General features: G+C 38.9%; 1 protein-coding gene across 1 annotated transcript; it reads left to right on the top strand.

Annotated features, from left to right (window-relative positions):
- Positions 1 to 2925: 2925 nt before the first annotated feature.
- LOC140561416 (cation channel sperm-associated protein 4-like) lies at positions 2926 to 14976 on the top strand. The gene is made up of 16 exons (XM_072686612.1): positions 2926 to 3039; positions 4433 to 4573; positions 5422 to 5495; positions 6205 to 6255; positions 6381 to 6537; positions 11887 to 12048; positions 12219 to 12278; positions 12483 to 12623; positions 12832 to 12933; positions 13045 to 13133; positions 13310 to 13439; positions 13581 to 13717; positions 13923 to 14061; positions 14221 to 14423; positions 14549 to 14711; positions 14830 to 14976. The coding sequence occupies exons 1-16, from the start codon at positions 2926 to 2928 to the stop codon at positions 14974 to 14976; spliced, it is 2010 nt and encodes a 669-aa protein (XP_072542713.1).
- Positions 14977 to 15422: the final 446 nt, after the last annotated feature.

The following is a 15422-nucleotide window of genomic DNA, read 5'->3' as shown; positions in this document are numbered from 1 at the left end:
GCCTTGGGATGCTGGAGACAGGGATGCCTGGGTTTCTGTGCTTCCCCCATTGCCACTGCAGGCCCTGAGCTGAATGAAGTGGATAAGAATATGAAAAAAGACGATTAGGCATTCCACAACATCTTCTGGGTGAAACTGGTTGTTAGGTAACATTAAGTAAAGTCCAGCGGTAAGATGAGGTAAGTTTGTGTTTTTTTTTATTTCTCTTGGCTCTGATTTAAACTCCTGCAGCCGTGTTTGAATCAGCTGGAGATGTTTAATGATCTTTTTGGAGTCAGTTTAGGTTTTTGATTCTTTATTGTTGAGATTTTAATACAAAGTTGTTCTGGTGATTTTTTTTCAGGGTGAAGATCTGAAGGCCACTAGTGCCATGGAGATAACAGCTGCTTGAGACCTGGTTTATTAATTTCTAACTGGTTTTGATCAGAGGAGGATGGGTCTCCCCTTGTGAGTCTTGGTTCCTCCCAAGGTTTCTTCCTCCAGCTTTGAGGGAGTTTTTTCCTTGCCACTGTCGCCTTTGGCTTGCTCACTGGGGGGTTTTATCTTCTATGTTTTGTTTCTTTTTACTTTTTTCTATCTGTACTTTTATTTGTTCATTTTTTTAAACTGGTGTCTCTTTGAATGACCTTCAATCAAAGAACTGGTAAGTAATACTTTTTAAAGACATTTTTAAAAATCTGTATTGTATTCTGAAATATTTTATTAAGAAATAAAAATATATTAATATTAAGAAATAGCCAGTTGTTTATATTGTCAGGAAATTGAAAAGAGCCTGGTAAACTAATTACAGACCAGTGGGTCTAAAATGATCACTGATAGCAGCTGTATGGAGCTCATCATTTCTTCATTAATATTCTGTGTCTTTATTTTATGCCCTGTTATAAACAGGAGGACAGAGGTACATCTGGCAGCTGGTGTGAAAGATGAAGAACATAGCGAGAGAGAGAGAGAGAGAGACGCAGCAGAAAGATGATGGTGATCAGGTGATGGAGAGAGGTTGAGCAGGCGAGGATGGAAAGGGAAGGGTGAGGAAGGAGAAATTAGAGGAATTTGGTGTAAAGAAGAGAATAGTACAAATAAACAGTGAAAAGAAAAAACTACAAAGCCTTGTCATTACTGCACTCTGTGAGAAAGGTGGAAAGTGTCACAAGCTCCTCCAAAATCCTCTCTAACCATGTTTAGACACAGTGGTGCTCAGTTCTGGAGATCTATGAGAGTTCATATCCAACACATGGTTCTAATACTCTGATACCCCTGAAGGTCTTCATGACCTGTTTCTGGTGTGTTAGATTAGGACTGGAGATAAACTCATCAGGGTCAGGATTGGACACCCTTGTTCTAACAGCAACTTCTGTCTCAGGTAAACTGTTGTCATGAAGTCTGCTAAATGTCACTTATACCTCCACATTAATTATGGCCGTGTACGTTATGTGGTCTACATGTGTTTACAGTAGAAGTCTTAGTAAGTGTGTAGAATTTAGAATTAAGAAAAAGCACAGGCTTTCCTGAGGGTTGATTTATGTCTCCCTGTTTTCAGGAAACAGTGCCTTCATAAATGTTAGTCAGTTGTGCACGCTAGCTATTGTTTCTCCCATTCTGGTTCTGCCAATTAACCCACACGTTTGTAGCTCCTAGAAATGCTCCTGACACTCGGAGGGTACTTAACCCATGTCTCCAACAATACATGCGAAGCCAGCCCCCGCAAACATGCTGAACCGCAGCTCCACTGCACCAGCTAACAGAACTATGCCTGCCAACATCACTTAGGAGTGATAAGAGGAAAGAGCACGGCCAATTGTGCTCACGAGTCATAGTGAAAAGAACTAAATTCTAAAATAAGACCTGAAATCTAGACTGTTATTATGTGTGTAAATCGAAAACTCAAAAGGAGCATTAAAAAAAAAAATCACTTTTTTCTCTTTTACTTTTTTTTTTTTACACTCTGTCCTTCTTCTACATAGCCTGGTGTGTGTGTGTGTGTGTGTTTGCATGTGGTTACATTTCAAGCACTGAAAACCTGTCAATTCAATTCAAATTTGGGGGGTAATATAGGGGGACAGGATCCAAAGTGTAGGCAAGGGCAACCGACCACAAATGGACTCGGATCAGCAGCAAGCAGACAGCAGAGGGCAGTTCAGCACACAGGGGAGAGAAAACAAAGGAGAAAATGTTGATGTGTTTAGGAGTTTGAATAGACTGATGTGCAGCCTGTAAAGGAAGTAGATTAGAGAGACTGCAGCACTGATCAGGGACCTGTGAACAGAGAGCTGTACAGTCCAAATGTGTTAGTATTCTTACAAGCTCCATCAGCAAGGATAACAGTACAGTGCATTAATGGATTATCTGAGTCCCGTATTGAGTATTGTGGGGCCAAAACATTTATTTTATAATCAATGCAGAATTTAACTGGTAACCAGTGCAGGGACGAGAGAATAGGACACAGCTTCTCTGTGTCATGTAAGGAGAGTACATTACGCAGATTGGCAATATTACGTAGGTGGAAGAAGGCCATTTTAACTATGTAACAGATGTGTGCATCAAATGAGAAGCCAGAGTCAAAACAACTCCTGGGTTTTTTACAGTGCTGCTGGTTATGACTGAGAATCCATTTAATTTTACAGTAATATTTGCAATTTTTGGATTTATTCATATTTGGATCAATTAGTAAAACCTATGTTTTTTTCTGGATTAAGCAAAAACAAGTTGTGAGCCATTCAGTTCTTGTCCAGTTTATGTCTGCTCCAACATTCCTGCACATTTTAGTCTCTGTCTTGTGGAAAGCTTTCTATCCTACCTGCAAATTAGGATGGATAAGTGAACAGATTTGCCAGTATTGCTCTGCATCACAGCTGATCAAGATGGAGAGAAGAGTCTCTGCTTAAAGGGGCTTGGAAATCACTTTTTAAGAGAAAGACGTTTGGGGAGATGATGAAGAGAACGATCTTTCAGAATTTGAAGATCACATTTTTGTTGATTCAGGAGGAGGATGCTGGTGCCCTCTCAGCCCAACCCTCAGAACAACCATCTGCAGAACCTGAAGTAGGTGTAAGATGCTGTGCATGTGGTGTACGTCTGTAGCAGCAGAAAGACTCAGTCTACCTGCATCAAGTGCAGGAAATACATCTGCAGCTCACACACAGTACAACTCTGCCCCTCATGTGTTCTGTAGGCTGGCATGAACTGACTGTGTGTTCAGTGAGGCTGATGTGCTGATGTGGCTCTATTGGGTTAAAAAGCCAGTAATGCAGAGTGTCCAACCAGACCTACAGACATTGGCCGAGTAACACAAACACAAACAGCACAAGACTTCAGTCCATTTTGTAGCATTTTGTACTTTTATACTTGAGTAAAAAAATGTAAATCGTACTTCAGCTTTATTAGGAGCACCTGTACACCACTTCCATCCTGCAGTGATCTACTCAGCCAGTAGGTGGCAGCAGTGCAATAATGCCCATCATGCCCCAGCGTCTGTTCAAAAGCTTGAGCAGCTAATGCTGTCAGACACTCAACAGACAAGGTAATGCAGCTCAGAGCTGTGTGCGCTTTAGTTAAGGCCTTTTATAAGCGGATAACTTACCAACACACACATGAGAACAGTAAAGAAAAGGCATCAGTAGCGTTAGCATAGGCTGTATTTCTGCTAGCTAGTGAAAGAGGCTCTGATAACACAAGCTTGTAAAATGAGCGTCGCGAGCTCGCCAATATAGCAGTAACCTCCTCATTAAAAAGCCTGGCTTCTCCAACTAACATGAGCTGATGATGCAAAGATGACATCACTATTTCACATGTAGTTTTATTCAGCAAAGAGAATAGTTCATACATGTGAGTGACAGCAATATTACTAGTATAATAATCTTCTTCTTCTTATTAACTAGTAAAATGATTAGACAAGCAGAGGTAAAACTAGTCTAGAAACGCCCTGTATTGGATGATAACTATAAATAATACTACACTCCCATGAGGAGAACTTTGGAGATGATTTAATGAACACAGTGATGAAAAACCACAACTTTCTATAGGAATGTTATTAGTATTTATTTTAATATTAATGTTTTACTGAGGAAATAAACACTTGCTCAGAAAAGCCGCTTTTTAACTCTTAATTATCACAGATATCTAAAACATCTGCACAGAGCTGTATAGTTTTATATATTTTTAAATTATTTAATTTTTGTCACCTTGCAGTTACTTCTCTATCTAGATCAACATCATGAACCGAGCGGTGGAGCTTTTAAGGAGCAGACAGCAGCTGATCGAGTCTCAGACAGACGTGTTTCTGATGGAGGAGCTTCTTTAACCGCTCCGTTAGAAGAGATGACCGATCATCAGAGGAAGAAGGAAGAAGAAAGAGAGGAGAAAGCCCTTCTGTCTCCTAGCATGAGAACCTGAGGTGGCTTGTAATTAATGCTCACTCTTCTCTTCTCACATGTAGACTGAGTACAGCATTGGAAACTACCTCACTGCAATGTTCCAGTATATTGTGGAGCATCCCATTCTCCAGTTCCTCATCATGGTCATTGCTCTGGTTAACTGTGTCATCATCAGCGCCAAGACCATCTCAAGAATTGCCAAGGTGAGAACACTAAATCTTAACGCCACCAGATATTTTCAGACAGTCCGATCATGTTGCCTCTCCCACTGATTGACTAACTCTACAGCACAGCTCTGTGCTTCTATCAGTGTGTTTTGTAGGTGATGACGGGTGATGTTTCTGAGACTTTCAGAAACCCTGTATATTAAACTCCACTCTCTTTCTCACTGTAATTTCAGGACCATGAGACTGCATTCCTGATCTGGGAGCGGATCATCTTCACCGCTTTTATTTCAGAGATTGTTCTCAAATTGACCTGCGGTTTCAGTATTTTTTTGGTGGCATTGTTTTTTACAGTTTTCTCCTGGAACCTCCTCAAAATGTTTACTCCTATTAATCCATATTTTCCTTGTAGAAGGTTGCTGTGTCTCATCAAGTCTTATTTGATCTTTACTTCTTCTGTATCTGCAGAGCGGGTGGAATGTCCTGGATTTCTTGATCAATCTGGCTCTTAGATTGATCAAGGGTACAGATTCTTGCCCCCAAGCCAAAATAGGGTCATCAGGTGAGGAAAATTACAGTGACGTGTTCCCACATTTTAAGATCTCATCAGGTTTTTCATCTAGATCAATGGTCCTCATAAAGAAATGGACAAGAGGAGAGTGATGATGTATCTGTTTAGACCGAGTTTACAATTCTTAACTGTTCAATATTTGTGCTTCTTTCTTTTCTCCTTTTCCAGAATGCTGCGACTCTTTCGGCGTGTCAGGCTGTTTGCTTTCTTCTAGGGATTTTCCAGAGCACTCAACAGCATCTCCCGCTCCTTCTCTTGGGCATGGTGTAATGCTCTACGCTGTGTGTGAACAGCTTTGTCTTTAAATGTGCTCTAGATGTTTGGCCTGTGTGGAGTGATGCTGTTTGAGGATGATGTTCCATTTGCTTTTGGAGACTTCCCTACAGCCCTGTACACTCTGTTCATCTGCATCACCCATGGCTGGTTTAAAATCTACTATGGTTTTAAGGGGTAAGCAGCTCTTGTCTGGATCTCTGACTTTAACTAAATGAGTAAAAGTGTCAGTTCTGAAAGAGAACACTAGGTGAACATATGTGAGTGCAGTAAACTTCAGTGTACGTCCATCTGTTTTGGCACGTTTGTATTTGGTGAAGAGTCATATTTTATAGCCGCTCTACTGACAGTTTTGTCTAATTTAATATTCTGTCCATTTCAGTGTGGATGAAGCTCTTCGCTATGCTGCATTGGTGTACTTCTTCATCTTCAGCTGTGGGTTCATCTTCCTGAACATTTTTAGTTCTGTGATTATCATGAATCAAGAACTAGCTGTGGAAGCAGATTCCACTAAGGTAAGCCTGCTTTACATCCTAGCTTCACCTCCTGAGAACAACAGTGTGCAAATACCCAGTTTAACCCCCTACTTAAAGATACGCAAGATGAACATATTAATATTGTCTGCATATAAGTCATTTTTCTTTCTCTATATTTATTCAAACTGAATTATTTTTGTCACAATAACAGTCAGAAGAAGATGAATCCCAGAAGGATCTGGTACATGTGGAGGAAATAGTCGCATAAACCAGCATGACCCAGCGCCAGACACAGTCTCATGACAGGTGTCTCACGAACCTGACTTTTGACAAAATCTGGTCCTGTTAAGTTTGGCCATTGACCGGAATGAGTTCCAGGAGATTCGCCAGAAGTTGATGAAGTATGGGTCAACAGCACAGCTAATAAACACCTTATTTTACTTTCAGTCTGTCAACGGCTATTATGAAAAGGTCCGCCTGGACCGTAGAATGATGCACTGCTCTGACTGTAAATGTGTTCATCCAGGATTGTGGATGAGGTCCGAAACCTGCCCATCAATAAAGAGCGGGAGCTCCAGGCCCAGACGGAGAAAGAGATGGCCACCACCTTGACGGACAACTTGTTGGGTGATGACATCGCCTCTGGCCATGATATTCTGTCTACTTTCATCGCTCTGGAAGAGGTGAAGAAATACTGTTACTTAGCACAAACACTTGAAGCACTGTAATCAGATGAGAAGTGTATCTTGTTCCTCTAGAAATAAGACTTCTATTTACTCTGAGCTTTCTTCTCTGTTTCAGGCCAACCTTCTGTTTTCTATCAACCTTTTATTTTATATTCCTGTTAAAAACAGAAGGACAGAGGTGGACATCTGGCAACTGGTCTAAAAGATGAATAGTGAGAGATAGATATAGAGATAGAGATGCAGCAGAAAGATGATGGAGAGAGGTTAAGCAGTCGAGGATGGAAAGAGAAGGGCGAGGAAGGAGAAATAGGTGGAATTTGACCTGATGGAAAGAAGATTGATGTTCAGATAAACAGTTAAAAGAAAAAAACTACACAGCCTCGTCATTACTGCACTTTGTGACAACGCTGGGGTGTGTGGATATTGTAAGATTACTGTGGATATAAGTGTAAATATTGTTCAAAATAAATATATTTGATAACCGCCTTTTCTATCTTGTTTGCTTAATTTGGTATCAGCTAGCTAGCTGAGACTTTGTAAAACGCGTAGCTAGTCGCTAATAAGCTAGCATGTTAGCGAGCTAGCTGAATATTCAGAATTAACCAGCTAACGTTTTAAAGAGGGTCAAATATTGTGTTATGTGCTAAATATGAGATACATGGTCATAAATGTAATAAACTGCATTATGGACAGTTTACTTAGCTAGTGAAGTTATAATCAAACTCAAAAATACTGAATAACATGAAGTTACTTCAGAGAAGACGGCTATGAAGCTAGCACTAGCTAGCTAACTTACTGTTAGCTATGTTGATGGTTTCAGGGCAGCTTGGTGAAACTACTTACTGAAATGTATTATTAATAAGAAAATTAGGAGTGATATTTCATGAACTTGTCCCTCAGTAGATGATGAGTTAGCACTAATGTTATATTAATTGGGGTTTTGGGTGTTTTTTCATTCATTTAATGTAATGTTTAGCTTCTACAGTCTCCACTCACTCTGTGTAGGATTTGTACAGTAGGGGTTGGCTCTGTTCTCTTGTCTGCACTCATATTAACGGCTTGTGCTCCACCCATAACTTCATTACTTTAATGCTTTTTGTAGACCCACATGATATAAATTATGTAATTTACAAAAATCTAATTTATCCTGTGTGTTTTTTCTTTATTTTGGTTAGTTTGGAGGTGAGTGAGTGAGACTGTGGAATAGTTTAATTTTAAACTTATTATTAGCACTGCTGAGATAAATAATTATTAGCACTGCTGAGGTAAATTATTATTAGCACTGCTGAGGTAAATAATTATTAGCAATACTGAGATAAATTATTATTAGCACTGCTGAGGTAAATTATTATTAGCACTGCTGAGGTAAATAATTATTAGCAATGCAGAGGTAAATAATTATTAGCACTACTGAGATAAATAATTATTAGCACTGCTGAGATAAATTATTATTAGCACTACTGAGGTAAATTATTATTAGCAATATTGAGGTAAATTATTATTAGCAATGCTGAGATGGAATTATTATTAGCACTGCTGAGGTAAATAATTATTAGCACTGCTGAGGTAAATAATTATTAGTACTGCTGAGGTAAATTATTATTAGCACTGCTGAGGTAAATAATTATTAGTACTGCTGAGGTAAATTATTATGCAGACTCTGAGGTAAATAATTATTAGCACTGCTGAGGTAAATAATTATTAGTACTGCTGAGGTAAATTATTATTAGCACTGCTGAGGTAAATAATTATTAGTACTGCTGAGGTAAATTATTATGCAGACTCTGAGGTAAATAATTATTAGCACTGCTGAGGTAAATAATTATTAGTACTGCTGAGGTAAATTATTATGCAGACTCTGAGGTAAATTATTATTAGCACTGCTGAGGTAAATAATTATTAGTACTGCTGAGGTAAATTATTATGCAGACTCTGAGGTAAATTATTATTAGCACTGCTGAGATGAAATTATTATTAGCACTGCTGAGGTAAATAATTATTAGCACTGCTGAGGTAAATTATTATTAGCACTACTGAGGTAAATTATTATTAGCAATGCTGAGGTAAATAATTATTAGAACTGATGAGTGCTGAGGTAAATAATTATTAGCAATGCTGAGGTAAATAATTATTAGTACTGCTGAGGTAAATTATTATGCAGACTCTGAGGTAAATAATTATTAGCGCTGCTGAGGTAAATAATTATTAGTAGTGCTGACGTAAATTATTATGCAGACTCTGAGGTAAATTATTATGCATACTCTGAGGTAAACTATTATTAGCAATGCTGAGATGAAATTACTATTTGCACTGCTGAGGTAAATTATTATTAGCACTGCTGAGATGAAATTATTATTAGCAATGCTGAGATGAAATTATTATTAGGACTGCTGTGTGCTGAGGTAAATTATTATTAGCACTGCTGAGATTAAATTATTATTAGCACTAGCCGAGTGCTGAGGTAAATTATTATTAGCACTAGCCGAGTGCTGAGGTAAATTATTATTAGCACTGCTGAGTGCTGAGTTCAATAATTATTAGCACTGCTGAGTTCAATAATTATTAGCACTGCTGAGGTAAATAGTTATTAGCACTGCTGAGGTAAATAGTTATTAGCACTGCTGAGGTAAATCATTATTAGCACTGCTGAGGTAAATTATTAGCAATGCTGAGGTAAATCATTTTTAGCAATGCTGAGGTAAATTATTATGCAGACTCTGAGGTAAATTATTATTAGCAATATTGAGGTAAATTATTATTAGCAATGCTGAGGTAAATAATTATTAGCACTGCTGAGGTAAATAACTATTAGCAATGCTGAGGTAAATAATAATTTGCTCTGCTGAGGTAAATTATTATTAGCAATGCTGAGGTAAATAATTATTAGCAATGCTGAGGTAAATAATTATTAGCACTGCTAAGGTAAATAATTATTAGCACTGCTGAGGTAAATAATTATTAGCAATGCTGAGGTAAATAATTATTAGCACTGCTGAGGTAAATAACTATTAGCAATGCTGAGGTAAATAATTATTTGCTCTGCTGAGGTAAATTATTATTAGCAATGCTGAGGTAAATAATTATTAGCAATGCTGAGGTAAATAATTATTAGCACTGCTAAGGTAAATAATTATTAGCACTGCTAAGGTAAATAATTATTAGCAATGCTGAGGTAAATAATTATTAGCACTGCTTAGGTAAATAATTATTAGCAATGCTGAGGTAAATAATTATTAGCAATGCTGAGGTAAATAATTATTAGCACTGCTGAGGTAAATAATTATTAGCAATGCTGAGGTAAATAATTATTAGCACTGCTAAGGTAAATAATTATTAGCACTGCTTAGGTAAATAATTATTAGCAATGCTGAGGTAAATAATTATTAGCAATGCTGAGGTAAATAATTATTAGCACTGCTTAGGTAAATAATTATTAGCAATGCTGAGGTAAATAATTATTAGCACTGCTGAGGTAAATAATTATTAGCAATGCTGAGGTAAATAATTATTAGCACTGCTGAGGTAAATAATTATTAGCACTGCTTAGGTAAATCATTATTAGCACTGCTAAGGTAAATAATTATTAGCACTGCTTAGGTAAATAATTATTAGCAATGCTGAGGTAAATAATTATTAGCACTGCTGAGGTAAATAATTATTTGCAATGCTGAGGTAAGTTATTATTAGCATTTACATTGCCCGCTGCGTCCGCAAAGCAACCACCATTGTGGATGACCCCACCCACCCTTCACACAGACTGTTCTCCCTCCTGCCATCAGGAAGAAGGTACCGCAGCATCAGGTCCAACACGACCAGACTCTGCAATAACTTCTTCCCCCAAGCCATCAGACTGAAAGTAGGGTGTCGGATTAAAAAAAACTAGCTTTCTACAAAACCACCTTCTCCAGTTTTAACTGGATGCACAAGAAAATAGAAATGAAGCTCCAGTCACTGGTTAATCAGTATTCCTCCCTACAAATGAAGACACCATGAAGACTAAAGAAAGAACACTCCACACAGCTCCGAGAAATGGTTATTGGTGAGTGTGAGTCAGGGAATGGAGACAAAACAATTTCCAAGTCACTGAACTTCACCTGGCATATGAAAATATTTAAACCTGCACAAGCCTTCATTTTCTATCTTTCCTCTTTCTTAGAGTGTCAGAACTGTCTGTATTTAAATGTAAAGGTAAATATTCAGCAGTTCCTGATTGTCACTCTCCGGCCTACCTGTGATTAGTAGCTTAGTGTGTTAAAATTATTACCTGTCCACATCTTAAACTCATTGAATTTATGCAGTATAACAAATATTAAATATTATTTTATTATTAAATAAGCAGGCATTAAATGTGGTATTCACTTTAATGTGGCTACAATGTAAGTTTCAGTCTTTACCAAAAACCTGCAGATCAGTGCCCTCTACTGGTCACGTGTCCGACATTCTTGATGAATTTAAAATTTTCAATAAATATTTCTTTATTATTTAATAAACGTCCCTTACCCCATAAGCAGTCAATCCCCCAGACATGTTTGATATCTGAAGGTGCTTATTATGAGGGGAATATAATGATAAAAATGTATAAATGTGAAATCTAAATATAAATTTTGTAACTTTTGTTGATGTAAATTCCCAATATAAAATATGATAAAAATATCAGTGTGTTTGATGTGGAACAGACTGTAACATATCTTATATTTATAAAACAATGAAATCTTTAGTTTATGGATTTTCCTCTTTTTCATTTTTAAACACATCGTTGATGAAATTTTTCTTTAGACAAGTTTTTTTTTAAAGAAGCTGCAGAAAGGTTTATTTACTTATTTGCAAGCTCTGTATTTCCTTCAGGTAATGCTAATCTGTAATATCACAATACGGGTAGTGTATCGAACACAACCTAAACCTTTATATTTCATCAATATTCATTATTTTTTCTTTAAAGTGGAGCTAAATTGTTAACTGTTAACACAAATTCAGAATGACTTCAGTGAAACACTTCCAGCAATAAAGGGGTTGGTTTTATCAACCGGAAGTTGATCCTCCATGTTTACAGTTGTCAGTGAACCGCCTATAAATATAAGTATATCTATAAAAAATATTCTGTTCTAATAATTCTAATATTTTAATCTTCATTTTTATTGATCAGTGACCACTAGATAATATCATATATGAATATTCTGTCCATTTACAATCACTTAGTATTCAGATCAACGACATGTGATCAGTCCTCGTGACCCAACTAGACTAGCATATGCGCTAACTAGCAGATGCGCTTGTCGGCTGGGTGACGTTTGATGGTGGAACGTTTATGACGTCATAGAGTGAGAGAGATTCCATGGTAACGAACAGAGCGGCGGAGCTTTTAAGGAGCAGACAGCAGCTGATCGAGTCTCAGAAGAGATGAGCGATCACCAAAAGAAGAAGAAGAAGGAGGAAGTAAGAGAGGAGAAAGCCCTTCTGTCTCCCAGCAGACAGAACCAGAAGCACCTCGCCATGCTCAAGGTGGACCAGGTTCTTTTTTACCTGTTCTCTTAAACTTCTCCATTTACCTGTTTTTTCAGGTTCTTTCCAGAGCTTTTGGTAAATACATTTTGTGTAAGATGTGTGTATGGATATAGAGTCTAAATGAATGTCTGTCTTTTTGGGGGCAGAAAACATCTAAAACCTCTTTGGAACCACAGTCCGTGATGGAGGAAGTGGAGGAACCAGGAGAGGGCTTCATGGAGCTGCTCCACGAAAATGTAAGAAAGACAAAGGAGTTTCACTTCAGTAATGAACTATAAGGAGTCACTGGGTTTAATCCATCATGTGCTGAGTTGTGGAATTGCTCTACTATAAATCCTAAGACCTTTATAAGACCAGCTTTGGCTCTTCACTGGGCCTTTGAGTCCTGACCAAAAGTTCTGAGATGTTAATAATTCTCACTCTTCTCTTCTCACATGTAGACGGAGTACAACATTGGAAACTACATCTCTGCAATGTTCCAGTATATTGTGGAGCACCCAATTGTCCAGTTCCTCATCCTGGTCATTGCACTCCTCAACTGCATCATCATCAGCGTCCAGACCAACTCGAGGATTGCCAAGGTGAGAACCCAAAATCTTGATGTCACCAGATATTTTCAGACAGTTCGATCATGTTCCCTCTCCCACTGACTGACTAACCCTACAGTACAGTTCTGTGCTTCTGTCAGTGTGTTTTGTAGGACAGGTGATGTTTCTGGTACTTGTGTTTGAGTGTACTTTCAGAAACCCTGTATATTAAACTCCACTCTCTTTCTGACTGTAATTTCAGGACCATGAGACTGCATTCCTGATCTGGGAGTGGATCATCTTCACCGCTTTCATTTCAGAGATTGTTCTCAAGTTCACCTACGGTTTCAGGATTTTCTGGATGGTACTGTTTTTTTTCTCAAAATGTTTACTTCTATTAATCCATATTTTCCTTGTAGAAGGTTGCTGTGTCTCATCAAGTCTTATTTGATCATTATTTCTTCTGTATCTGCAGAGTGGGTGGAATGTCCTGGATTTCTTGGTCAGTCTGGGTCTGATGGTGGGGTACAGATTCTTGCCCCCAAGCCAAAATAGGATCATCAGGTGAGGAAAATTACAGTGACGTGTTCCCACATTTTAAAACTCCTCAGGTTTTTCATCTAGATCAGTGTTCCTCATAAAAGGATGGAAAAGAGGAGAGTGATGGTGTATCTGTTCAGACTGAGCTCACAGTTTGTAACTGTTCAATATTTGTGCTTCTTTCTTTTCTCCTTTTCCAGAACGCTGCGACTCTTTCGGAGTGTAAGGCTGTTTGCTTTTTCCGAGGGATTTTCCAGAGCACTCAACAGCATCGCCCGTTCCATGTCTGCACTGCTGAACATCTTCATCCTCATCATGTGCTTCATGGTGGTATGTGCTCTTCCACAATTCGTATTTGTATGATAAAATCTCAGAAACGATCCAAAAGATAAGGTCTCTGTACTTGTGTTTTGTTCATGGTGAAATGCTGTACGCTGTGTCTGAAATGCTCTGTTATTGATTGTGCTCTAGATGTTTGGCCTGTGTGGAGTGATGCTGTTTGGGGATGAAGTTCCATCTGCTTTTGGAGACTTCCCTACAGCCCTGTACACTCTGTTCATCTGCATCACCCAGAATGGCTGGTTTAAAATCTACTATGGATTTAAGGGGTAAGCAGCTCTTGTCTGGATCTCTGACTATAACTAAATAAGTAAAAGTGTCAGTTCTGAAAGAGAACACTAGGTGAACATATGCGAGTGCAGTAAACTTCAGTGTACGTCCATCTGTTTTGGCACGTTTGTATTTGGTGAAGATTCATATTTTATAGCCACTCTGCTGACAGTTTTGTCTAATTTAATATTCTGTCCATTTCAGTGTGGATGAAGCACTTCGCTATGCTGCGTTGGTGTACTTCTTCATCTTCATCTTCAGCTGTGGGTTCATCTTCCTTAACTTTTTTAGTTCTGTGATTATCACCAATCAAGAACTAGCTGTGGAAACGGATTCCACTAAGGTAAGCCTGCTTTACATCCTAGCTTCACCTCCTGAGAACAACAGCGTGCAAATACCCAGTTTAACCCCCTACTCTACCTGAACATATTAATATTGTCTGCATGTAAGTCATGATTTTCCTCTTATTTTATTCCAACTAAAACTTTTGTCTTAATAACAGTCAGAAGAAGATGAATCCCAGAAGGATCTGGTACATGTGGATGAAGTGGTCGCAAAAACCAGCATGACCCAGCGCCAGACACCGTGGCACGACAGCTGCCTGACGAACCTGACTCTGGAGAACTTTGAGAATCTCGTCCTGTTAAGAGAAGCCATCGACAGGAATAAGAAAGAGTTCCAGGAGATTCGTCAGAAGTTGATAAAGTAAGGTTCAACAGCACAGCTGATAAACACCTTATTTTACTTTCAGTCTGTCAACGGCTATTATGAAAAGGTCCGCCTGGACCGTAGAATGATGAACTGCTCTGACTGTAAATGTGTTCATCCAGGATTGTGGAAGAGGTCCGAAACCTGCCCGTCAATAAAGAGCGGGAGCTCCAGGCCCAGAGGGAAAAAGAGATGGCTACCACCTTGACGGACAACTTGTTGGGTGATGACATCGCCTCTGGCCAGGCTGGAGATATTCTGTCCACTTTCATCGCTCTGGAAGAGGTGAAGAAATACTGTTACTGAGCACAAACACTTGAAGCACCGTAATCAGATGAGAAGTGTATCTTGTTCCTCTAGAAATAAGACTTCTATTTACTCTGAGCTTTCTTCTCTGTTTCAGGCCAACCTTCTGGATTCACGGACAACAACTGACGTGTTTGGTGAAGGTTTGGTGCAGGAAGGGATTCGCAGGCTGGCCAGAGAAGCTGTGACCGATTCCCTGTTGCGCAGCAAGTCTTCAGTAATGTCCGTGACCCATAGTAATTAAGTCATGCTGAAGCATTGACTATTGATCCTTGGTGGGATGTTATTGGACTTCTGTGCTAGTCACAGTTTGTCCATAACAAACAGCACGTTCAAACACAAGGTTGCTTATAAGTGTACTTGGTACAGAGCACCTTGGGTCAGAGGTAAGTTACCGACATCGAGGTCTTGTCGTCTGACCTGTGGCTGCGTGTTTCGGATGCATTGGTAAAGAGAGGTGCTGAGCTGTGAGCTGATCACCATCTGATGAGTTGAATCAGGTGGCAGCTAAACCTGCCAGACAAACCTGACAGGCCCAAACGAGTAGTCTGTGTCTGCCAGGGAAAGCTGGCAGAGGACTCTGATTTTCATCTCCGAACTCTCATCTCCAAGGGAGCTTCTCACATGTTCTGGAGGAGGTTGGAGACACTGATTCAGAATTGACCTTGTTGAAGACCTCAGTTGTGGAAG

The sequence above is a fragment of the Salminus brasiliensis genome, chromosome 8, assembly GCF_030463535.1.
Source record: "Salminus brasiliensis chromosome 8, fSalBra1.hap2, whole genome shotgun sequence".
NCBI lineage: Eukaryota > Metazoa > Chordata > Actinopteri > Characiformes > Bryconidae > Salminus > Salminus brasiliensis.
Note: the sequence above shows the minus strand (reverse complement) of the source record. Positions and strands in the feature narration are given on the sequence as shown.

What these genes read in the sequence shown, in the direction of transcription:
- LOC140561416 (XM_072686612.1), top strand. Translation starts at nt 2,926, where the DNA reads ATGATGAAGAGAACGATCTTTCAGAATTTGAAGATCACATTTTTGTTG. An exon ending in GGAGACTTCCCTACAGCCCT is followed by an intron (nt 5,496 to 6,204) that starts GTACACTCTGTT and finishes GGTCCTGTTAAG; the next exon opens with TTTGGCCATTGACCGGAATG. An exon ending in GTTTCAGGATTTTCTGGATG is followed by an intron (nt 12,934 to 13,044) that starts GTACTGTTTTTT and finishes CTGTATCTGCAG; the next exon opens with AGTGGGTGGAATGTCCTGGA.